General features: G+C 37.1%; 2 protein-coding genes across 5 annotated transcripts; one reads left to right on the top strand and one right to left on the bottom strand.

Annotated features, from left to right (window-relative positions):
* The first annotated feature begins 4,488 nt into the window (after window positions 1-4,488).
* On the top strand, window positions 4,489-17,286 carry LOC111333855 (transmembrane protein 135). 3 transcript variants are annotated; one of them, XM_088730085.1, is made up of 14 exons: window positions 4,489-4,746; window positions 6,238-6,365; window positions 6,855-6,981; window positions 7,492-7,557; window positions 9,657-9,703; window positions 10,996-11,040; window positions 11,364-11,465; window positions 11,921-12,015; window positions 12,156-12,235; window positions 12,837-12,900; window positions 13,450-13,526; window positions 14,011-14,109; window positions 14,475-14,542; window positions 14,857-17,286. In XM_088730085.1, exons 1-14 carry the CDS (start codon window positions 4,591-4,593, stop codon window positions 15,206-15,208), a joined length of 1,506 nt encoding a protein of 501 aa, XP_088586211.1. In that variant the 5' UTR covers window positions 4,489-4,590; the 3' UTR covers window positions 15,209-17,286. The 3 variants fall into 3 exon arrangements, with proteins under 3 accessions (XP_088586211.1, XP_022795223.2, XP_022795238.2); XM_022939488.2 differs by having other exon boundaries at window positions 4,490-4,746; window positions 16,263-17,286; XM_022939503.2 differs by having other exon boundaries at window positions 4,490-4,746; window positions 15,728-17,286.
* A 3,542-nt stretch (window positions 17,287-20,828) lies between these two features.
* On the bottom strand, window positions 20,829-24,380 carry LOC111333845 (frizzled-10-B). 2 transcript variants are annotated; one of them, XM_088730084.1, is made up of 2 exons: window positions 23,458-24,380; window positions 23,223-23,365 (listed from the first exon to the last, which is right to left on the bottom strand). In XM_088730084.1, the coding sequence occupies exons 1-2, from the start codon at window positions 24,124-24,126 to the stop codon at window positions 23,357-23,359; spliced, it is 678 nt and encodes a 225-aa protein (XP_088586210.1). In that variant the 5' UTR covers window positions 24,127-24,380; the 3' UTR covers window positions 23,223-23,356. The 2 variants fall into 2 exon arrangements, with proteins under 2 accessions (XP_022795215.2, XP_088586210.1); XM_022939480.2 differs by having other exon boundaries at window positions 20,829-24,363.
* Window positions 24,381-25,791: the final 1,411 nt, after the last annotated feature.

Genomic DNA, 25,791 nt, shown 5'->3' with positions numbered 1-25,791 from the left:
ATGCAGTGAAATATTCACGACGAAAGTACAATCAGCTTCACTCCAAAACGAAAAATCTGCTGACTAATCGTTTAATAGGGAAAGCCAAAATTTGATTGATAGCTCGCTAAATCGAGTAATACGTAAGCCACAATTATGAGTCGATTATCGGGTGTGAACAGCGGGAAGCCTTCCTTCAATAAGGGAAAAATCCGTACCGGTTTAGGGTTGCGGTTTGTTGACTTAAAGGCTATTGTGGTCTTCGAGATGTACCAATTTGCTTTTTGAACCCCGGGTTCAACTTTTAAAGACTCTCTTTGAGAAGATCTCTGCTGGTTTATCAATAACGCGAGCCTAAAAGGATTTTAACCACAAAAAAAAATATCGCTTCCCTTCTTAATAATCGGTCGAATTTGTCACCGGTTCATACTCAGAAGTGTTCTGTCAAAAAAAAGTCAATGAATATTGCCTTAGGTCACCGATCCTTGCTGTGAAATAGGGTAGACATAGAATTGCCGAAATCTAATTAAGAGGATATCAATCTTCGTTCTAATTATAACTTCTTCGAACTTCGCGGCATCATGAAAGACACATTTCCCCTTTCCTTACAAAACACTCGTCATCATGCTTTTTCCTGTTTCTTTTTAATTAACGGAGCGCTGAACAGAGCAGCGCAAATTCACTTCACACGAAGACTGAAGGAAATTCCACCCATTTCGAGCTGGTATGTTTCTAATCTGGAAGACAAAGAACCTCTAGCCACGGTTACTCCTCTGACCCACTCATGAAATTACAGAACAAACCGTGGAAACAGAATCGCCCAATCAAAACAAACCAAAAACACATGGCAAGGGTACAAAACTATTAACTTCTATAAGTTGGCAGCCTTTCTGGTTTAAAGCTTCCTTTTTTCCTTATGGGAATGTGTTAATGAAACGTCAATAATGATACTGTCTGACTTAATATAGCGACAGAGCGAAGCCTGGCTATAAATTAAAATGATGTTTGCTCTTTAAGCACACGTGGGTTTCACGATCGAGTTTTCCTACTAATTTCTCATGCTTTAGTATTCAGCCGTAAATTTAATTATCAAGTTGCAAGGGTAAAAAAATAACTGAAGGTGGCGAGGAAGCCGTTTGGAAACCACACGACTCACTCCCAGAAGTGATTAGCGTATAACTTCTCCCTGTAATATCCATACATAATCAAGTAAACAGATAATGAGAATACTCAAACTTATCATCAGGTAGAAGTTATTATCTTGATCTTAATCCAGATTGCATAGCAGCTAGAGGGGAGAATTAACAATCAGATCTTGGATGTTAAAAGGGTTATGTTAAATAGTGATGAATCACTGGCAGAGTAGAAATAAAGTAGAAATTACACGTTATTTTAACTGACTTATTTATATAAAGCATAACTTGTCCAAAAAGTAATAATGAAAACCGAAGACAGAGAGAAAGAGAAATACATGTACGTCGATTTAAAACAATAGCCTCTATTTGTCGCGAAAAACGATAATGCCCGCGAACAAATATCCGTGCACATTTTCGCGTCAAATGGAGGCTATTGTGTTTATCATCCTTCAAATATTTTGGAGCGCCCGTGAAAAAAAGGCCAAGAACAGCTCACTGATTGCTGCGTGGGATACTTTCTTTAGAGTTTTCTCCGGCACAAACTTTATGCCGAACAAACAAATATTCCCTTCATCTGTAATAACCACAAAACGCTTTCTCATTTTGAATCAAAGTTTGAGTGAAGACTCATCGTATTGGACGTAAGGTTCGAAAATTAGGGCATATTACTTAGGTGATACCCTCCAGTTTTAGCTGGGGAAATATTTGGTCCCGTGATACACTCAGACCAATCGTGCGCGAGCAAAATTATTTGATGGATCGTAAATGAATTATATAAGATATGCTTGGTTTAATAATATGAGGAATGCCTTACAATTTATAACTTTGTGAAACAAAATTATTTCACATCTTTCAAATCCGAACTCGTGGCAAACTTCAGCTTTTCCCCATGTTCCTATCCATTGTGATAGCTCTTATCCTGATTTCCAATAATTTGTATCCTGTTGTGGGTTCCTGATAAAAAAAAAATAAAATAAAAAAAACCCAGCTGTTCATTTTTCAGCAAAGCGACGTTCCAAACATAATTAGACAGATCATTTAGTGAAGAAACTTGAAAACTTTTCTCTCAAATTTTTCTTCGAGTCTAATTATTGTAAACGTAGCCCCTGCCCGAAAAAGGCTTTCGACGTTGTCCCCTTTACAGAGTAGCTGCCCTCAAGAGATCCGTGAAGGGTTCAATTTCGTGAGTGGGCTGTCGGTGTCTTCCTTATCAAGTACTTCCTCTCTCACTGTGAGAGCCATGTTCTTCAGCGCATTATTGGTCATTATATCACTATTATTTTATTCGAGGAGCTGTTATGACAGAAAAAGAAACCGGAAGTTTCAGTGAAGTTTCCGGTTTTGGTAACCCTGTAATCATTTCAAATGGCCCACTTCTCGCCGCTTGAATTGACTGTTAAGGATTTTCGTACCAGGGTAATAAAGAAGATTTTTTCATAAGGTCCCTGCTAAAAGAAAGTCTGAGCTACGTTGAGATAAACAATAAAATGCAGTATTTACCAATTAAGACTTCCTCGTTCGTGGCTGTTTGCTTGTTTTTGCACTTAAAGTTTTTACAGCCTCCCTGTGATATTTCTTCTGAATTTAATGACTGCTTGTATGACTTTGGCTTTAGCCTCACTTTAGTCAATCGAATTATAACACCGCAGTACGATCCTGTATGATCAGAGAAGTGGACCGCAGGTCAATCAAACATCAACTTTAAAATCTACAAGATTATCACTTACGCCGATGATACAATAATTTTTACATCCTCGAGTGATATCGATGTGATGCAAAGCAACCTCTCCCAGGACTTAGATAGTCTCTCTTACTGGTTTCGAGATAATGAACTTATCTTTAATCCAAAGAAGGGAAAATCCGTCGTGATGCTGATTGGTACTGGTAAACGGTTGAATCTGTTTCAAGGCTGTTAAGTCAAGCTCTTGGTCAATCGTTCTCCCCTCGACACCACTACATGTTATAAGTACCTTGGCATGCATCTGGGCTCGACACAAATTTGAAACGCATTTTCAACAAATACTCAAGAAGGCAGCAAGAAGAGTGAACCTCTTGCGCCGCATCCGTTCCAGCATTGATACCCTCTGCGCCCAACGAATTTATCAATCAATGATCATTCAAATATTTACGTATTGCCGGTATAATCGTTTTGGATGCTCAGAGTCCCACAAACGCATGATCCGCTCCATTGAGACTAGTCTCCTTCGCAGCCGTTGTTTGGGCTCGTCACGCAACGCTCCCTCCCCCACCAAAAGGGAGAGGGAGCGTTGCGTGACGAGCCCAAAAAACGGCTGCGAAGGAGACTACATTGAGACTAGATGCCTCGAAATTATTGCGCCTAAATGCAGTCCACAGAACTGTGATATACGATTTTTTAACAATTGACAACTTTCTGCAGAAGAGAGTGTGTTCACGTGTTGCTTTGTATTTGACTGCCTTAATGAAAGGCATGCATAGCAAGGGGGGAAGGGGTTCCAATCACACATCACGGTTAATTTTTTCATTAAATCACGCATTACAGAGAAACTTTTTTAACCAATCACGCGTCACGTAAAAAGGATTCAGTACGCATGCATTATTTAAAATTATGTTAAATCCAACGTTTTTAATTTTGGAATGACTTGCCCTTCACTTGTTATATTACTTTTTGTTAGACAATTAGAGAAGACTTACTCGTTGAAACTAGACGATCTGAGAGCGTTTACTCATGGTTCATATCGCAATATCCCGTGGGTTAGGGGAGAGGACGGCTGACATTCAGACTTCCTTCTAGGTCAAAGAGCGTTCACTTATCACGGAAACCCGCTTGTAAAATAGCAAATCACGCATAAGGTTGTGATGTCCTGTCCTTCATCACGCGGATAATTTGGGCTCAATCACGCTGCAAATTTTGGGGCCATCACGCGCCACGCAAAAACCCTTTGCAACCCTCTTAATTTAGGATTACTTCCAACGATTACATCATAACGCGTTGAACACTAGAAACAATGTGAAAACAACAGAGCTAACAAGGGTCAAATCGGATTTTGCGCGCCGTAGTTTTTATTTTTTGGGGGTGTTTCAATATTTAACTCATTGCCTATATGTTAAAGAAATACAACTCTGGAGCTTTATTCGGGAAAGCCTTAGACGATTATTACATGCGATTTCTTTTGTAGTTTTTAACTTATTAGAGTCTTTTTTATTATATACGTTCAATCCTCTGAATATTGAAATACTTTCTTAGTATCTAATTTCTTAATATCAGCAGGACCCCGTTGGAAGGGTTATCCTAGATGAATATTTCGGTCATTATTAAAATATTTCGATTATTATTGAAATATTTTGATAATTAGTGCAGAAGAAATTGGGGAATAGTTGTCTCTCTCTAACCCAGTCCTCTTGCCAGCAGTTCGGTGCAATATGGCGGTTGCTCAAATAAATTAATGATATATCGCGCAAATGTCACGAGAACGAATGATCGGACGGTGACAGTATGGTTGTTTTCTCAAAAATACTACATCCTTTTACCACTACGCTTTCGTGCCACGAGTTAGCGCATACCTGGACTCCATCATGCTCTTCTGCGGCTGCAGGAATCTTTCGTTCGTGTTTTGTGGAATCCTTAAAAATATATGGTCTCCTTTACGTGGTGAGATAGCAATCCAAATATAGTTATGTGCACATTTGATTGTCTTAAATATCATGCAGTAATGTAGCTTATATATCAAGTAGTCCATATCGATAATTTTGAAAGGGAAGTTTTTGTATAAATAGTATACTACTCCAAAAATCTTTGGTAGAAACCATAAATCATGTGGTGAGGATCTAGGATATGCGGAGTATTTCACACTGTTACGTAATTGTTGAATCTGAAAGCATGTCTCCGACGTTTCACAGTGATGGGATGCAAAGCTGTTTGAAACTCTTCACGAAACCTAGAGTGGCGTGTCATGTCTCCCTAGTGGATCTAAAGGATCTTTGCTCAGTGGTAGTCTCCTTCATAACCATTCTTCTGGTTCACCATACAAATAACTCCTTCCCCCCCTCTCCTTGAAAGTGAGCATGTTAAATGTCGTGCAGGACATGAAACTCTTGAAATTGTACCCATTAACGGGATTTTATTTTCGCGGCCCACGGGAATGGAATGGTCTACCTGACAACATTAGGAATACTAAAGATATTGATATTTTTAAGCAGAAACTTTTTAACAATATGTTCTATAGGTAGTAAATTTGGATATACTTTGAATGATCTTAAATACATTTGATTTTAATTAAATTACAGTAAATAAGTTAGTTAACATTGTGACTGAAAAGCCCTGTTGAAGGGAGTCTCAATAGAGTATGTATGTATGTATGTATGTATGTATGTATGCATGCATGCATGCATGCATGCATGTTCACTGTAGGTACTCTCGACTGAGATATCAGTCACACTGAGTGTCTACCGACATTGGTTGAGTATCAACTGATGTACTGGTTGAGAGTACCTACAGTGAACATGACAATGACAATGACAATAACTTTATTTATACTTGAATTTAAGATAGAAAATACATGCTAATATCTCCAAGTTAAATTATCTAAATTTAAAATATTTAAAATTAATCTAATTACTAACTATCTAAATACTATCTATATATAAAATACAAAATACAATTCTAAAGCAAAGGATATTAAAATATTTCTAAACAAGATAAAAACTATGTAAAATTTATTCTAGAGGTCGAATTTCAATTTAGAAATTTCGGACTTAAATTGAATTAATTCGTGTAGCAGTCTTATGTTATTGGAAAGAGAGTTCCATAGCTTACTACCCTGATAGGCCAATGAGTGGAGGCCATAGCTAGTGTTATTAACCCTGGGTACCATAAGAATTTTATCCCCCCTCAGATTAATCTTGCAGTTGCATGAAGTAAATAACCCAGAAATATATTTTGGAACCAACCCATGCAAAGATTTAAATACCAATGTTAAAATACAATGAATTCTTCTATTATATAAACTAGGATGCTTAATACGCAATAATAATTCCTCATACGAGCTTTTATCATCATTGCAAATAAAGAGCAACATGACTTAATTCTTGATAAGAATGTGATATATTTATCATCTTTGTGTATTTCCAACTTGATTTGAAGATTGGTGGTATTTTGAGGAAAGCCGGTATAAAGTACTTTAAATACAAGTATCTACTGGATGTAATCAGGTCATCCTGTTTTCTGGCTGTCAATGGTGGAGGACTGGTGGTTTATGTCTGCTTGGTTAGGTCTGTTTACTTTCATAATTTTGTTTTAATAATGTACAAATGCTGTAGACTCAATGTTACAAGTTCAGTGATATAAGAAGAGATATGATGAATATATGAAGTTCATATATTTTGAATGGCAGTTATAGAGATACATATGATGCACGATCCTCGCAGTAGAGAGCGCTATTTATGCAATAGTGAAAATCAGACCTGAAAAAAAATCAGGCCTGTACGGGATTCGAACCACTGACCTCTGCGATACTAGTGCAGCGCTCTAGGATGTGTGATTTTGGGTGTCCTGAGGTCTTTCGCAATATATCTTGTGATTCAACATTTTTCTTGGTTTTAAATGTTTTAAACCAGTTTGATAGTAAAATTATGATGATGGATATTAGATAAAGAAAACTAGAAAACAAATTAAGGCAAAATTTTTTAAACCAATGTGCCATAGGACCGATATATTCAACAATGCTCAATGTGAAGAACATATTTTTTCTTCTTTGTCAGGAGGCTCCTTGGATCTTTCAGTTATCTGTCAACTGTGTTTCTTCCTGGATTTCTAGCATCTCTAAATGCCATTCTAGTTGAGAAAAAAAGCAGAAGAGGCACCCTTGCATTATACATGACAAATTTGGCAAGTATTCCCAATTAATGGAGAGATTTTTTAGAATTTTCTATAAATGTCCATTTGAATTTAATGGTTGTGTCTTAATTTCAAGCTTCTCTGAGAACTCTTGACTTTTGGGATTTATTTTAATCAGAGCTAACCTCCAAAAGCTATCCCAAGGCATTTTAGTATTATAAAATGTTTAAATCCAACATATCTTTTGTCATAAATATTAGAAGAATAAAACTACGACGTTTTGAAGTCATCTTGACTCCATTACCAAGTAGGGGTGTTAGTTGTAGTTTCGAGATTAAATTCAAACAAAGGTGATAGATTACATTAGAATAATAAGTGTTTCTGCAAATATCTTCTGTCTATTGGTTTCCTCTTTCCCCTCTCACTGTTGGGGTTGGAAAGGGTGAATGATAAAGAAAATTATAGATGGAGAGAGTTTTTTAGTTGAATCATTTCATAACCAACTTTGTGAATCAGTTGAGGAATATGGCAGTAAATTTCAATCTATGTACTAAATGTTAGGGTGTTGAAACAACTTACAACATGCTAAAGGAGAGAGGTCTTATTCATGCTGTTCCTAAAGGAGAGGTACGCTTTAAGCAATGTATTTAATATTTATGCACAGCAAGCGAAGCAAATATTGTTTAACAAACCCTGAGACAAAGTGGAGGGTAGTATTCAACAATGTTCACTGAGCCTGAGGCAAACTGGAAGAGTGAACTGCAAAAGACATCTTTTGGGATTTGTTTATTTATTTATTTTCGTTTTTAGGGTGAAAATTCTGTTTGATCAGTGGAGAGTTGGTCTATTAGACTGATTCCCTTAGCTGCTACAGCTTATCCCAGTTTCTGTAGCCATGTGGATTAGGAGTACTGCTGCTGTGATACCCCAAAAAAATCAGTTTTTATGATTGTTTTCTATAAGATGCTTGCAGTGAAAATTGGCTGAGTAGTACATACTAAAGGAAAAAGGCTCATTTTTGAAAATGACTAACTTTTCCACTGCATGTTACCCGCTCGCTTGTTTCCTCTCCCCCCCCCCCCCCCCCATAGTATTTCCTTAACTTTCCTTGATACTTTACTGGTAACCTATTTTACTCTTGGGTTACTGGTACCTGAAAGGGTTACTGGTACCAAGAAGGTTACCGGAAAGTGTCTTACCCAAGAACCCAAAACAATGATGCAGCCAGGGTTTAAACCCTTCATATTGATCCTTAGTGATCCTTAGTCCCAGGGAAAAAAAACCCTCTTAGAGTGTGCGCAAGTGTTTATTTTTTTAAAAAAAGTTGAATTCAGAGTTTCAAAAAATAAATCAGTTGTTATCTGATTTTTTGCAAGATGCTTGCAGTGAAAGTTCACTGAGTGATATGCTCTAAAGGAAAAGGGTCCATTTCCTAAACTGACTAACTTTTCCTCTTGTAAGCTGATGTTGTCAGTCACAATTACCCAATATTGTTTTACCCTTTACACCGTAGCATTATTATGCATATTTTCCATAGTGTTTTCTTTGCATTAATTACCTATAGAACTGACAAGGATAATTTGTTTGATAATCAGGAGCATTTTAAATTGGTGATCATTCTCTTTCTTCTCATGACCATTGTATGTGATTCAGGGTTGACATTGTAAGGAGAAATTAGATGTCAGTCACTCTTAGAAGTTAAAGGATTAAGGTCGTCATCTTCATCAATCATGTATGAGAGTCTCATTGTGACCAGCCTAATATATTAATTATAATAGTAATACTAATAATAATAATAATAATGGAAACTTTATTGGTTTTAAATGTACAATTGTAAATCTCACTGTGTATAGACAATTTTCAAATGCTGCTTGAGATTGACTTATTCAACACACACACAAAAATCAAAATTGCAGAATAATAATAATAATAATGTTTATTCAAACCTTTTGCAGAGAATGCTGAATTACAGGTTTATAATTTATATTAACAAGAAATATGGGAGAAAAAAGGAGAAAAACTGTACAAAATGCATTAAGCTACATACAAGGAAAAACAGCATCTACATAATAATAATAATAATAATAATACTAAAATGATAATAATGTTTATTGTAGAAAAACAAGTATAATTAAGTTGGCAGGTACTTGACTGTCACAAAGTTCTTAAAGCGATCGGTGGACTTTTTGGAGTGATACTGAGTACAATTTGCTCTTAAATTGTAGCAGTCTGAAGATTTAGGAACATCGGCATACATTACAGTATAAAGGGGGGTTGTCATTATGAATATGACTTATAAAGGGTTGACAGGCATCACTATGGCATGCATCAAGGTTTTCAATACCGGCTAGCATCAGGGTATCTGAGTACAAATGACCTGGCCAAATAATGGCGAGAGCACACCTCTGCACTGACTCTTGGGTCTTAGATAAGTAGGACGGTAAATTGGCAAATGTAGTAGAGGAGTACTCAAGTATGGAACGTATTAGGCAGCAATAGATGTAGACAATATTTTCCACTGGGACAGAACTTCTCCTGAGCTGACTTAAAGCAAACAACCGTCTGTTAGCCTTAGACTCTTCAAAGCAAACAACGGTCTGTTAGCCCTAGACTCTTCTGGCAGCTTTACTTCTGAAGAGCAAACATAAGTGGAAGAGTAGAAATTTTGACACTAAATGATTATTTAACTATGTCAATGTTTACAGAGGTTTTTCTTTTTTCACTAGATTCTGTTGTTCAGTATAGCAACAGCCATCATGATGTATCTTTATAGGTAAGTAGTGCATTAGTTAAAAAACTCCCTTTCAAATATTCCTTTAACCTAACATCAAGTAGCAGATGTGTCTATCACCTGCCTTTAGGCCTTGTTAACTTGCTAATTTGCTCTACACATAGCTGTAATAGCTAGTTGACCCTCTTGATGTGCCTATGCCTATAAGGTCTCGGTTAGAGAATGTGATCGATTTTCAATGGTTTCCAGTCAGTCAAGCTGCTGATATGTCTAGCTTTTGTCTCTCATTTCCCTCTCTACAGTTCTCCTCTAAGTTTTTCCAAACATAACTCTTTATGTAGTCATGATACCTCTAAAGTACAATTTAAGAAAAGAATAAATTATTTGAGAAGTGAAAGCAATCATGCATGCACAGATGAATTCCATACCAGATTTTGGAAACTGTGCAATACATAAATCATCTAAAATCCTAGGTCACAAGTAATTTTAAATGAGAGACATCACATGGTTATACAATTGATTCTATAGAAAATTGAATTTTTCCAAGTCACTTACAAATCATCTCCCAAATTAAACTACAGGTATTAATTAATGGATTGATTCGCGCTTTCAATGTGAAGCATTACCAAGGTGGGAAGGTTACTGATGTATAGAGACCCATTTATTTCTGGACTAGTTGATAAAGGAAACAGTCAAACTGCAAAACAAATAAATAAAGGCTGATAGTTTTGAAAGAAACTGTTTGGAGCTGCGTCGGTGGGAGTAACGAAATAATTTGGATATATCAACAAAGTTGAAATGGTAAATTGGCCACCGTAGCGATTACAAAAGCTGACGTTTCGAGTGTTAGCCCTTCGTCATTTGCTCCGACAAAGGGCTAACGCTCGAAACGTCAGCTTTTGTAATCATTACAGTGTCCAATTTACTATTTCAACTTTGTTGATATATCCAGATTATTGCAAAACAAATAGATTGATTGTTCTAAATATGAAATGACATTTGAGAGTTGAAGTTGTAACGAAAATGTTACCTACAATTCGTAGGGCAATCCATACATCTCTATGTGTTCCTTCGACGTCTTCAGTTGACCGTTATACAAGTATTGAATTTGTCGCATGTTGTTTAAATAAAAGGGGGGTAACTGGTCCCCAGATTCCCTGGGACAACATTCTGGTGCCAAAAGTGGAGTAATTACACTAGGGGTTATTTAGATGAAGTACACACTAAAAACTATTACTACACTAAGTGCAAATCTATAATTATAAATATTTATAATTTATAATTTATAATAAATCTATAATTATAAATCATTTATAATTTTCTCTTTCAATTAGGAGGAAGGGGAGTCTTACAGATGGTGTTTTGAATTCTTTAGTAAGGTATGTGACAAAATATTTCAGAGGTAAATCTCATCATCTTATTCCTTCCATGTTCAAGATCTCATTGGAAATTCTCCTCACTACATGCCATACAATCTTATAATGTTACTTTGGAGAATTTAGTATTGGATCAACTAATAATGCCCTGGTTGATATTTTTCTTTATTCTCACTACTTGTCTACTTGATATTGTATTGATATTATGTGGAGAATTTCTGTCTGGGTCACTCTGTAATTATATTTTTATGAAAAGAGTTGTCTTAAAAACCTCCTAGAAGGATTAGCACAAGGTGTGTCATGGTGCCCTGATTTATTCTTTGAAGGTTTTTTTTGGGTCCAAATGATCAGAGCCACTGTCAAGAAGTAAACAGTTTGGAAGCAAGTCTTTCAATTAACATTCAACAAAGTCAGATGCAGCAAAAGTGGTTAGTATTTGTGATGACACTTTTATTAAACTTGCAAAAAAATATATTAAACAGAGGAAAGATATTAAACAGGCAGGAAACCTTTCTTTAATTTTTTTTAAATGAGAACTACTGGAGTTGAATGGAAACACACAATTTCAACGTGTTTGTTGAAGGTCAATATAAACATGCTGTGCAGACAGTTTTAGCCAAGGAAGGACTCTACATTGTATCTTGTATTTCTCTGGTGGCTTATAACCCTTAAAACCAAAGTTCTTTAGTGCACAAACAATCCTGTCAGATAAACAGGCGGAGAAGAACATATTTAAAGATCATTTCCAGAGTTATTGTAAGACGCTCACACAATGCACCTCAGCTAATTCACCTAAATAGAATGTGTGAATAATTTTGTTCATTCTTATGTTGGTTTGATTTTTTTTTTGTTTAACTGTTACAATGAAAATATTTTGTTGCAGGTTACAACCAACACTAAAGGCCTTTAGTACTGGTTACATTGTGCAACTGGTACCCATGCTTCTTGGACAAATTAAACATGTATTTAAAAGACCAGGTTTGCACAAAACACTTAATCGTTTGTCCAATGCATTGATGCTGAGAGTTTTATAAATCAAGTTTAGCAGTGTGTTTCATAGAACACAAGGTTTGTTATTAAGTGTTATTTAGTGTTTCTCTCCTTTGTCGTTTTGTCAGGAAAGCTGTTGAGAGTGTTTTACAATGAAGACTGTCTTAGATGTGGTGTATTTCTGGGAAGTTTTGTTGCAATTTTCAAGGTTTGTGAACTAAAAATTCCATTTAACAGTTTTGCTGTAGTTTGGTATTTCAACTGACATATGTTTATTATATCAAGGCCTTCAAGGTTTTATGTAGGACATCCAATAGCCAAGGATTGTGCCATATGGCATGTTCTTGACTATCTATTGAAATGGGTGGGGGGGGGGGGCACTCCAAAAGAGTTGCATTGGGACCCATTTCAATGTACTCAAGACACACAAGCTACCAAGCAGTCTCCTTTTACAAAAGTATTTAGAGGACAGCCCTGAGGAGTAAACAAACTGGAAGGAAAATTGTGAAACCACACTGCCAACCTTATATTGGGTTTCTCCACTGCCTCTGCAGTTACATGTAGGCCTTCCTGTCCTCTTTTAACTTTAGTAGCCACCATTGAGCCTGCAGTTCACATCAACAACCCCTCTAAAGCTTTGCTTTGACGTCAACCCTCTGTAAATGCTTGTTAAACATTAGCTTTTTGGTCACCTTAACAATTTTTGAGAAATATACGGTTTCCTTTAGTAATAATTACCAGAGTTGATTTGTTCCAGCCTTTAGTTATAATAATTTACATGTTTGTAGTAACTTGGTGTTTTGCTCTAGATTGTTGAGTGGGTATTAGAACTCTTGAGAAATAAAAGAGATGAGGTGAATGGTTTATTAGCAGGTAGGATTGAAATATCTTTAGTAAAATCCGTGTTTTAAAAACTCTCGCTATTGATCATTTATTACAGGAGGTCCGCTTAATGTAAGTTATGCAATAGTTTTACCTCAAATACACTGTAGGACAGATTGAATATTCGCAACATTTCGTATCAGGCCGTTTCAAGTAAATAAAATGATAGCGTTTTAAAATAGAAAAATTGTAACCTTTAATTGTAATTGAATAGAAATTGCACACAAACTTTTCATTGTGTTGTCCGCTTAATACAGATTTCATCTAGCAAAAATGTTTACAGTTGATGATCGCGTCCGATATCCGATAGAGGTATCCGCTATAGAGAGATTCATTTTAAAATATTTGTGGGAAGAAAGTTTGGGGGATTTGGGTTTGTGTGTGCTCAGTGTACGTCTTCATATTACAAGTTCGCTGTATGCGTAAATAACTCAATTGTCTTATGCTTTTTTTTGTTTGTTTGTTTTGTTTTTTTATCGTGGCTGATGAAGTCGATGAACCATCAGGTGTATCAATTACCTGCTTATGTTCTTGTTGCAGGTGGAGCAGCTGGTCTGTCCATGATATTTTACAGAAATTCAAGTATAGCGTTGTATCTAGCTTCTAAAATTTCCGAGGTAGTTATTGAAAAATACGTGTACACGGTGTACACTGCTTGCCTGAAAGAAGTAAACCGAACGAAAACTCATTTTCTGTCATGTCTCGTCTAAGGCTCTGAACTTTTGTAAAATAGTCTGCAAAATGATTCTGGTGCTACTTTAGTTACAGTCCACCTTTTATGCGAGCCTACACCACCTCTGGGATCAGAAAAGAAAGTGTAAAAGAATGGTGTCTACCTTGTCATTGACAGTTGAATTTGATTTGTCGTTACGAGGAAGGGACCATTATCCAGTGTCTGCTTGCGGATGCGATGTGACCCCACCCTTTTTCTTTCTTATTGGAATATTTGTGCACTTAGAGTAACTATCATGTCTCCAAGTAATTTCTACCGAATTTTATTTACTTGTTTTGCTTTTGTTCCTGCTTTTCAGTCGATGTCTCATCATGTCTTTATGAAGTGAACGAAAAAGTTGATTTGAATATTGAAAATTTGTCTTACAGGTTTTGTACAAGCATGGTATTTCAGCTGGGATTCTTCCTTCCATTCCTTATGCAGAGATCTTAGCGTATTCTTTCTCAACTGCACTCCTCTTTCACGCGGTAAGAAAACCGTATTTTCGTACTTTAAACAGATTTTTTCGTAAAGTAGTATCTTGCTCTGCACAGAGTTGGAGCCCATTTCGATTTCCGTTTGTAGTAAGAAGGAATCGACTTACTTTATACATCATTAGTAAAAAACAGTAAAATGCCTTGTCTAAATCAGCCTATGACCCGATATCTTGCAGTACACCCAGCCAGACTCGTCGACACCCGTTCAGTCTGGTACCAATTTTAGGGGACAGTTGGTCTTCCTGTGCTCTTGAGCTCCAAAAGTGGCACTTGCCATCCTCTCCCCCCTTCCCCACCCCCCCTCCCTTCGTTTCAAAGTTTTATCATTCTAATGTTTGTTTTTGATGTTATCGTAGTGTACGTGGGAAGTTCACAGTGTGCGGCCATCCTACTGGCGGTATCTGAATGTTGTGACGGCCAAGAGGTTGGGGCAAACTCACTCTTCCATTATGTATCATGCAACTTTACAGCGAAAGTAAAATGGCTGTGATGCAATTTGTGGCTGTGACATATCCCAAATTAAAATTCCATCCAATTCTTATGTACAAAGAAAAAAAAGACTTTGATTTTTTAGACAAGAGTGCAAAAAGTAAACCGACAGTTGACAATTCTTCAAAAGAGTTTTCCAGTCTGCTCAGTAAATATTTAATTCTGAGAGTAACAGTCGATAATGTGGTAACGGTGTGTTCATCCGGGTTTGGGCTGTCTTGAAAACACTGTTGCTGTTGTGGGTGACAGTGAGGGTGGCGCTTTGCAGGGCTATCTTAACCTCAGACGATCAAACCTGTGTCAGGCTCTCAGTCAGAGGAGACAAGCAAGAGGGCGACCAAAAGCAAAGATGGATGCTAGAGAAACTGCTTTTCCCATTCATTCTTTATCCCATTCATTCTTTATCCTTTCATTCTTTATTCCATCCAGTTTTTATCCTTGCATTCTTTATTCCATTTATTCTTTATCCTTGCATTCTTTATACCATTCATTCTTTATCCTTGCATTCTTTAATCCTTTCATTCTTTATCCTTGCATTCTTTATTCTATTCATTCTTTATCTTTGCATTCTTTATTCCATTCATCCTTTCTCCTTGCTTGAACCTCCTCTCTCCGTTTTTTGCGTGTCGCTCATTTCCACTTGCTGAGAACAGGCTACAGACGATTACAGTATCGCACCATGGGTTTTAGCTTGTATTGAGTATGGACTTCCTCGCAAAAATGAAATGTTTAATATTGTTTTGTGTTTTATTTCCTCTTGTTAAAGAGTGTTGATGCTCGAACCATTTCATGGTGTCTGATAAAAATATGTAGAGTTATTTAGGATAATTGTACCGTAGTAAATAACCTTTTAAGGAAGGTTAAAATATATTTTTAGCTGTTGATGACTAGAATTAACGATGAGATAGGAGAAGTTGGAATTAACAACAAAATTAACAACAAACAAAACTGTGGAACTGAATACAGAAAACACTTGCTTGCTAAAACCTTATCTCTGGACAACTCGCGGGCTCAAAGTTGCATTTCAAATGGAATAGAGAAGCTCGATGAACCTGACTAAATTGTGTATGGTTAAGTGCTCTTCATCACTATATATATTTAAATTTTTTTTAACTTGAAGGAAACCACAAAATACAAACATAGAGAGATGAAAAATTGCTAAATTGGCAATAGTCCACCTAGAAGGAAAGAGAATGGTAACGAATGGAGAAGATACCCAGGCACTTCTATTTGGCGGGTTTCTAAACATTTTTCACGTTCTTATTTGAGACGGCAACATGCAGTTGGGTTCAAAGCATTATTGAAAGCTTCTGGAAAAGTCATTCCATTTGTTTAATTAAAAAGGAACAGGAGAAAACCCCGATTGGTTTCTCCCCATCAATAAGCACTAAGAAAATATACAAAAATAAGCGATAAAAATTGAGAATAATCAGTGCAATTTCTCGCCCGGCCTCAGATACAGGAATTTCCAAAAACATTACTAGTTGACTTTGAACATGCAGCCTCTTAAAAGTAAGTTTTTGCTGTATTCTTTTCTTTCTAGATTTTTGTACATGTAATTTTAACAGCGATCGTCTTTAAAGACATTAGGAAATTCGAATTATTTCTCAGTGTAGATCAGCTTTTAAAGAACTGTATTTATTATTTACATGCAGGTTTTGTGAATTAAACAGAGCGAAAGTGGATGAGATATTTGGTACAGAAAGCAGTAGGTTATTTCCGAAGGATGATTTGTACAAGTCTTTAACGAGAATGTAGTGATAATTAGTTGGGAAAATAAGGAATTGAATGCTTAATTAACAATTGGCCTGTTTGTTAATAGATATTGTTAACATGAAATATTTAAATATTCCAACATATAGCATTTAAAAGTAAGAGTGTAACAATATTTCTTTTGGTCTATTTTGAAAGCATATAATTGTGGATAAATTTAATATAACTTGTAACCAATTAGAAAGGCTTTTTTCAACCACGTAAAGCTGACACGTGGTTTGCAAGATGGCGCTGGCCAGAATCGAATTTTAAAATTGTGCAATCCGATTGGTCAATTCAGTAATCTAGTGGGTGACATGCAGCTTACTGATTGGTTAATTGCTCTGTCCATCTTAGGTTCCTATACAGGTTTTTTTCATAGGCTGCACTTTAGGCACGAAAATATTTTTCTTTGGTATAATTTTTATATGAAAAATTCTTATATTGAGATAGAAGAAAAGAGGGTAAGAAAAAATAAAAGACACTTATTCAAATTGTAGTTTAGACAATTTCCAATGAAATGCATCTTTTTTTTCCGCTACTCTTGTAGCTGCGTGTGTTACTGCTAACAGTTTATGTTATACTTTATAACATTACCTGTCTTTGTCAAGACAAGAACTCAGGATGCTTAAGTATTCTAGGCAACCAAAAGTTCCAAGTCCTCCAATCATTTCATATCAGACATTAATTAACCAAGATAAAAATCACACAAATTCTTTAATTCTGAACACTTCTCGTTCGTTGTAAATGTTAGTTTCAGAGGTTGTAGTAAACCAAGTAAAGCATCATCAGTCAAAAGCCGCAGGTACTCTTTGATAATATTTAATTTCGTTTCATTTTCGTGAGATTTGTTGATTTATTCATCAATAGATTGACTATGAGATTTGTTGATTTATTCATCAATAGATTGACTACCTATTTATTGTTCGACTGATTGATTGGTTGATTGATCAAATGATTGATTGACGGATCAGTTTGATAGACTGGTCGTTTGTTTGTTTGATTTATTGATAATCGACTATTTATAATCAACTTGAAGTAGGTAAGCTTCTTTCGCAATTGGTAAAAGCTTGGTGAATTGTCGGCTAGGCCTTAAAACGATGATCAGCGCGAATTTTCACTATGAAAACAACTCTGAAGTACAACTTCGAATGCAGAGCAGGGCCCTAGTTTCCACCCTAGCAAATTTCAATTAAAAAATACGACAACGAAAAGTTTAGAGTAAGGGTTGACTAGCTTAATTATTTCGCAGTTTTCGATAACTTGGTCGTTTTGCTTATGGTCCTTGACCATACATATGAAAAAGGACGTTATAAAATTCTTTCGGGGGAATGGAGAGGTGTTTTTTGTTTTGTTTTCTGTGCTCATGTCACTTTGCTGAACATACTTCAGTCAAACCCGTTAGCGTGAATACAAAAAATAAAATCTTGATTGGAGAGATATTGAATAGGTGGGTTCACTTTTATCCAAAAATTCATGACAAATGTTTTAGCCGTAAATCAATCCTTTTCAAACTTTACATACTTTTTTGTCTATTTCAGTTAAGATTAGTTTGCGGGTATTCGTAAATGGAATTTTTCACTGAGGGAAACGCTATCTACGGGTGATCTGTATGAGGGAATTGTGGGCTCAGTTAAATCTCAACTTTTGGTGACTAAAAAAAAGAATTTTTGGCCGAAACGCCCAGGATTAATTCAAAGTATTTCCTGATTTGACAGGATTTGGTTCTTGAGGCCGGTATTTTGGTCGAAAACGTGATGCAGAGGAGTGAACAAATTTGAGCGCTTTAATCGATGCAACTGATACTGACAAAAATAGAATTATTCTCAAATTGCGTGGAAAAAAAAACCGTTTGACCACAACTGAGTAAGAAAGACAAATATGAAATATTTGTTATTTTAAAACATGCGCAACATAAAGTGCTACGCCTCTTTCGATTTACTTCATAATGCGAATATTTATTCGTCTTCATCTACAGCAATTCTACAACGAAAACACTAAGAGTTTTTCTTATTGCATTCATTAAGGTATAAATGTAAATTTTTTAGCAAGTTTGGAAAGAGAGGCCGGAAGACTTGAAAAAAACATGGGTAGTTTCTTAAGATTTGTCTCCTACGCCTGCTTCCTTTCTGTTGCTCTCTCACTCTTTCTTTTCCGTTCCTTAATTTACTTTTGTGTTTATCTCGATTGATATCAATTCCTTACTGTCTTAAGTCCTTTCAGTTTTTTTTTTTTTTTTTCTTTTTTAAAAAGATACCGTGAAAGAATCGGACGTTGTTTGGGTTATTTGAGAACTAATTAGGAAAAAGTATATTCATCCTAATCTCAAACTTAGAAATCTTGAGATATTTTTAACCTTTGGTATCACAACATTAACTCCTCAAGTCTCTAGTAAAGGGTTCGCTCAATGTCAGTTTTTAGAACTGGCTTTAAAAACAGTTCGTGACAAACTGAAGGCGCCTATCGACAACGGACGACGCTGCCACCCCTCTATCTCTCTTCATCCGGTAAACAACATTGAAACCGCCGAACTTCAAAGTTGTGCGTAGGTCTAATGTCAGTTGGATAAATATCAAAACGACTCTGCGACCACTTTACGTCTGCTAAGACAGGAAAAACAAACGAAATGGAATTTTAGTCTCAAAACACTAGTAAGAACGGGAAATTTTTTCTTCAGGGTCATGCGGTGGAAATTGAAGACGCTCGGCGATTCACAGCTGCAAGCACTTTCATCAAAATCTCATCAAAGATTAAAATTTACTTAAGTGCTGATGGTGAAAATGATTTTTTCCTTAACAGGAATCTCCTAACTGCAAGGTATCCAAACTGTGACAAAGTGATAGAACCACGCGATATTTTGAGCAGATGAATCCAGAATTTCTGATATGACAACAATGAATTTTCAACAGCTTTGGAATTCCGAATTGCCTGGGGTTAGTGGCCATCCCAATCTTGTATATAGATTCTCTTCTTGAGCATTTTCAGTTTCCCACACTAAGAAAAGCGACCGAATTTCAATTGTGGGCCACCATGATCAGATCTGTCTGTGCAAAGTCATGAAATTTCCCCGTTTTTGATTGTGTCGTCAGTTTACGGCATCGATCGATATAGGCTTTTAGACTGAGAAGTGTATTTTCAATTCTTTCGTGTTCTTAATTGCCCGTAACGGATATGCTCTCAGGCAATCGGTATCCTCTCATATTCTTTAGCATGGTTGCTTTTGCATGTTTAAGATTCGTTTTTAAGATAGTTAAACGCCACTTCATTTCCTAATTGACATGGTCTTTATACACAAAGGATTAGGAAAGTATGGCGCCAGTATTTCCAAACTAAATTGCGCCTTAGGACACTTTTAGAGAAGATTGTGGGTTTTGCTTTGTGTTCCAGCTATTGTTCAATAAAAACAACTTTAAATGATCTGAAGATAAACAAAATGGATTTCAAATTGCACTTAATTCCTTCGAAGCAATTCATTTATTTTTCAGATGGAGCGGATGTTCCGGAAAAAATCAAAATAAACTTCGTCGATTATCTGAAATAATACAAATTCCTGCTAAAAACGTTTTGAGGATAATCGCGTTTTCTATTTTAAGAAATCTCTTGTAAACATGTTTGACCCGATATGTTATGCATCTTTTTCGTATGAAATTTGTTGCCTTGACTATTTCATTTTCTTCTACTTTGGCCTATTTCCTGCTTAGTTCAAGCTGCTTTAGATTAAGGATACAGTTGATCACGTATTTAATTCCCTCGTGGTCGCCTCGATTTGTATGTGGTTTCCTTAAAGCAAGTCCTATACGTGCAATTATTTACCTATCATGCAATAAAAGTCGTAACGCGATATACGAAAAGTGATAGCTGAAGGAGAGCTTTATTCCGCTCTTTCTATCTTTGCTCAGAGCGTCATCGTGAAATTTCCTGCTTCGACGCAGACAAAAGAGTCGTGAAACATAATCTAAAGTCACCTTGTAAACAATTGATAGTTTCAAGACCTGTCTCCTTAAGCCAGCTTGTAATCCCTGTTTTAATTGTTCGCGTCCAAAAAGCATTTACACCGTATGACAACAATCTAAGTTCCGTTTTGATTTCCTACCAAAGATATGGTAGTTCTACATCTCTTTTATTCCGAGGTCGTGAATTTGCCAAGAACAACATCTTCAAAATAAGCAAGGCCTGGCGTTTGCACCGGAAGCCAAAAATGTACACGAGGGACATTCATGAGCAATTCACTTTAAAACCGGAGACATCTATAACACCCATAACAAGATTTATAATGCAATGTTCTGTGTTTAGAGCTACAGGGCTTGGCAAACGTCTTCCGTGGACTAACCCAGGAACGAGCTGTCTTTAGTGATGTGTTTGCGTTAGTTTTTGAAAATGATTAATTGGATTGGATCAAAGAGGCCGTCCTTTCTGAAATTCCACAGTTGTAACTCCTCTTATCATGGTTGTACTAGGAAAAACTACTATGCGGTTAATTTAAATTTATTCAAAAGGTTTTGATTCCGTGGTTTCGATTCGGCCACATGAAGAATCATTCATAATCATTAAAGAAAAAACATCTTAATGGTCATGTTTGCTTCTTGGTGACAGTTTCATGAAAAAAGCTTTCCGATTCAGCAACCTCTAGATATTAACTGCCACAGAAATTGAAATACAGGAGTCGTTTCATTTACAGTGATTTTTGAAATCTGGATAGCGACGTTGGCCTGGCGTTATTAATTTCTATCCCAACGGGATTAAGCAAAAACTCAGACGTACTGAAAACTTCAAGCTGTGCATGACAAATGTGGGTGAATTAAATTGAATAGCACGATGAATTTTAAATGTCAGATATAAATAGTGTTTAATAATTGAAAATAAAAGCGTGGTGATTTACATTTCCATAATGCAAGCTCGTCTGTAGGCGACATTTTAGTTATGACTGAAAATTCTCGATACATTTAACACTAAACCGCTCTCATACAGATGATTGCGTTTTTACATGAGAATCTGTTGTGAATTAAGCGATTTCTTCTGTTGACAAGCTAGCAAAAATATGAATTGCAAATACGCTCCTTTCTGTAATTACACTTGGCCCCTCCTGAGCGAAAAATCCACATGGCAAAAGTTAACAACTAACAACACCGCAGCGCAGCGTGAATTCGGGCATAACACAGCGTTTAGATCATAGTAACTATGTTTAGATGTACTGTTATTCCAACCGTTTAGGAATGTATTGTGCAGTTAAGAAGTTGTAAATGTTCTCGCCTCATTTAGTTAAGAAACTCTTAACACTGTTATCACTTAAAACGAAATAATTTACCAACGATTCAATCGAAGTAATCTGTCTCTACCTATATGTCAACGGCAAAAGCGGTATGAAACGCATCTGAAGTTTCCTTTTTCTGACTCCATGTGAACTTGCGCGAATTTCGTGTGTATCTGTTTCCTCTGTTTTGATATTCAACAAACCATTTCATCAAAAAGATTTCTTTTCTCAAGAGGAAGTAATTAAATCTATAAAACGTGACACGCTTTCAAGTTTTGTTTCAAGTTGATATGGCCTCTCCACATAATATCCAACGCTGTTTCATTTTTACCTTTGCGCTGTTTCATAACACTGTCGGTAAAACAGCGTTATTGCTCCTTCCTCGAAGGCGCGCCGAATATCAGAGTTCCTAATGGCATAAATCAGTCATCTGAGACGTGCGAAGGTGTCAAGTATAAAACATTCATCTGTTTTCTTTAGGAAAAGAAAACTTTCATCCGCGGTAAGGTTTCTGTTTTTACCGCACGATCAGACGAAACGTAAGCCTTGTTTTACACAGTAGCGCCCGCTGTAACGCTGCTCGCTTTGCTCTGAGGCAAACTCGATGGCGAATGAACCGGCAAGGATGTGACAGCTGTTGAAGAGCTTTGTGAACAAGGGACTGGCGCGTTAAATGTGTAGGGAACTTGTGGGTTTGCCGCTCCGCGATCGCGAAAATGATTCGTTTTAAAATTGTTTGTGGAGTTCTGTTGCGTGAGCGGTTTTTTCTCGGAAGATTTCTCGGATTTCCCGCGGCATTTTTTTTTGTAAAATGTACGCCAAGACTGGCACGTTTTTGTGGACCAAATCCACATATTCGACGTGATGCCAACCGCTAATAGCATAAAGTACTTTACGGTGAAAAGTTCGACGCTCGGGCCATGATCCTCCATGCAGTTCTCGTCCCCTTTACATTGCAAGACGTTAAGCCTCCAACGTTCCATGTTTGCGTGCTCGTAAAAATAGCAAGCGACGACTGAAGTCACTGGAACAGTGTACAAAATGGAAAACACTCCAATTCTGACCATCAGTTTCTCTAGTTTGTTCGTGTCAGTTTCCTTACTTTTTAAAACTGTTCGAATTCGAAAGAGCGCGATGAAACCCGCCAAGAGAAACAGCGTTCCAACAATAAGATAGAAACATAACGGAGCAAGTACATACCCCCCAAGGTTTTGCTGATCGCTGTTACCTACATAACAAATCCCGGCGAGTTCATCTGCGTCGACTTTTCGCATGATAAGGGCGATGATAGTCTGTACGGCGGGTACAGACCAAGCCACGATGTGAAAATAAGTAGCTTTAGCTTTGATCGCCTCTTGCCCCCATTTTAATCCTGCGGCTAAAAACCAGGCGAACGTTAACATCACCCACCATAGCGCTGAGGCCATTCCGAAGTAATAAAGCATCAAAAAGACCACTGAACAGCCTGCGTGGTCGGCAATGTTCAAACCCGCTGCTATCACATGATGGTTGGCTTTGTCGCATATAATGTTCTCCGTACCCGCGATGGCGCGGACTATGAAGGCGATCGAGTAGAGATTATAACAGAAAGACAAAAAAATAATTGGCCTCTCGGGGTATTTAAATCTTGTTGTGTCGATAGCGAACGTAAGAACCGTAAACGCAGTGGAAATGAAACACAATACTGACCAAATCGTGACCCAAGTCTCCACGAATTCTCTGTTGCTCGGAGTGAAGAAGACGTCTTCACCGCACCTGGGGACGCAAAGGTCATACTTTTCAACGTGAACAAACCTCCTGGCTAGCACGTTTCTTGAATTATTTTTGCACAACGAAGGAATGCTTACGGCCCCAATATCTGTCTCATTAAGAAATATTTCCTCAGTCCCTTCGCGTGTAGACGGTGCAACTGTTGACTGATCAGGTCTCCATGAGCCGGGAATTTGTCCTAATTTTTTCAACACTTCTTTATACTTTGGGTCCAAAGAATCAATATTTTTCCAAAATTCCGACATGTTCATCGCTTTGTGATCCATGTTGGGATCTGCCATGCACAATCTGCTAGGGTCGCTCTTGGCTCTTGGGTCACCCTGAAAAGGCATCTGACTGCAATCCAGAATATCAGGCCAGTCGAATCCGAAGTTCTGCATCACCGGGGTACATCCATTTCGCGCTGCCTCACACATAGACCTACAGGAATAAATCGGATGATCTACCCCCTCGGCGCACATTGGTGCAAACATGGAGCAAAGAAAAAATCGCAACTGCGGCGCACAGTTCACAGCAATCAGTGGCGCGAACTCGTTTATTTTGGTTGCCGCATCTTCTTCGTTTTCTTGGCCCATAAAGTTCGGGAACCGCGTCATGTTGTAACCTAGGTTCTCGCAAAGCGGTATTGTGATTTTTTGACATTTTGATTTTTCCCCAAGCAATCCAGGGAAACAGACGAGAAGTAGAATTAACAGTGGACCCAGAGATCGGCTCAAGGCCGAAATCCACCCCCTCGGTTGCCTCATAGCTTTGTTACGACTGAACCATCAAGAAACTCATCCGTCACTTCACAGAGAAAAGCCGCAACTGCAAGTAATATCCATTGATGGCACTCATTCGTTATTTGCTTTGAAATTGTGAATGTCAAACCTTACCGTGCCTGCTGCGCCTGTCAAACTGTCAATTATCTTTTTGTTTTAGGGACAGGTGGATTGTCGCTTGAGTTCCACCTCGTCGATCAGCCAATCAAACGGTAGAATTTGGAATTAAAGGTTTCCGCAAAATGGGCCAGATGAAAGCGCGACGACGCAATTTGCGGTCTTTTGTCGGGGCGTTTATGGCAAGTATAATAAGACACGTTCAGCGGAAATTGTTCTGATTTTTAATATTCAGGAAGCGCTCCTGTTTAAGATTTCAGCAAGTTATTAAAATGCATTTATGCGATGTTTTCCAATTATCGCCGAAAAACGTTTTCCCCGAGGAATTCTAATTAACCTATGTTTTGAATTCTGTTCATCAGTGATAACAGAAGTTTGTAGTCCTTTCAAAAGAGACGCCATCAGATACATGTTGAAGCTCGATTTGTTTTGTACAAGGGAACAAAATTTGCGCAATTTGAGATTGTTTGAACCAAGCCTTTTCTGTTAAAAATTCCTTTTAGCTTAAGTGCCTTGCTCGAATTAACAAGAGGTAATAAACTCCTCGCTTTTTATGGAGATAAATTATTCCATTCTTTTATGGCCCATGTCATTATCTTCTGGCGGAGAGGGTTCTTTTCCATTCTTGTCTGTCAAAGCGTGACTTCAAAGACGCCTTTGAAATGTCCTTCTGCTTGAATAAACATCTAATTTTGTTGAACTGATTCATCACAAAGTGCGTAAATGGAATATACGCAAGCACTTTGTGAACGTAATTGCCTAGAGAGCCGTGCGATAAGAACTTTTACCGCATGTTTTTACTAACAAAACCAATGTCCCTTTTTCCAGTCGGGTATAATCTTCTTGAACCTGCTCAATGTTTTGGTATATCGGTTTAATTGAGGCATTAAACTTCAATGAGGGTGCCGAGCCCGGATAAACAAGGACCCTTAATTGAATACCGACAAAGATTTGAACGTGCGATATTTTGTTGATAAATCCATGTTGATTGAAGTTCATCTTCCCTCGCTGATAAAGCGCGCCGATTTCACGACTCGTAGTGAGCGGAGTCGTGTAGTGCCTAATTTGTTTTGAATCATAACAAAGTTTATCACTAAAAGGCTCCACAATATGGGTCGATGTTTTGTTTAAGTAATTTCCTTTGACATAAAGTAGCCCTTGAAATGTTTTCAAAGCCGTGGCTTTGTGCTAATGTTTGCTAATTAAGTTTTTGAAAAATTTTCCTAAACGCGGGGTAGAATTTGAATACGTTGCTCAAAGAAGTCCATTGTTTTGAGTTATTGCGCAAAATTTTTGCGAAAAACTAGCACAAGTCGTTCTCTCTCAAATTCTAAGGAAATTTGCTTGATTCCTCGTTCTATTCCCCACGTATACGTTGTAAGATGAGGAGACTGGGGCGAAACTTTAAAATTTTGAAATCTTGTTAACTCTTAAGTAAATATCTATCATTTTTCCTTTTGCAGAATATTCGTATCATTCATTGTCTCGTTTTGTGGAAAACCTAGCAAACTTAATCAAAATAAAGTAAGGAAA

Source organism: Stylophora pistillata, chromosome 8 (genome assembly GCF_964205215.1).
Source record: "Stylophora pistillata chromosome 8, jaStyPist1.2, whole genome shotgun sequence".
Taxonomy (NCBI): Eukaryota; Metazoa; Cnidaria; class Anthozoa; order Scleractinia; family Pocilloporidae; genus Stylophora; species Stylophora pistillata.
This window is presented reverse-complemented; position numbering and strand designations above follow the sequence as displayed.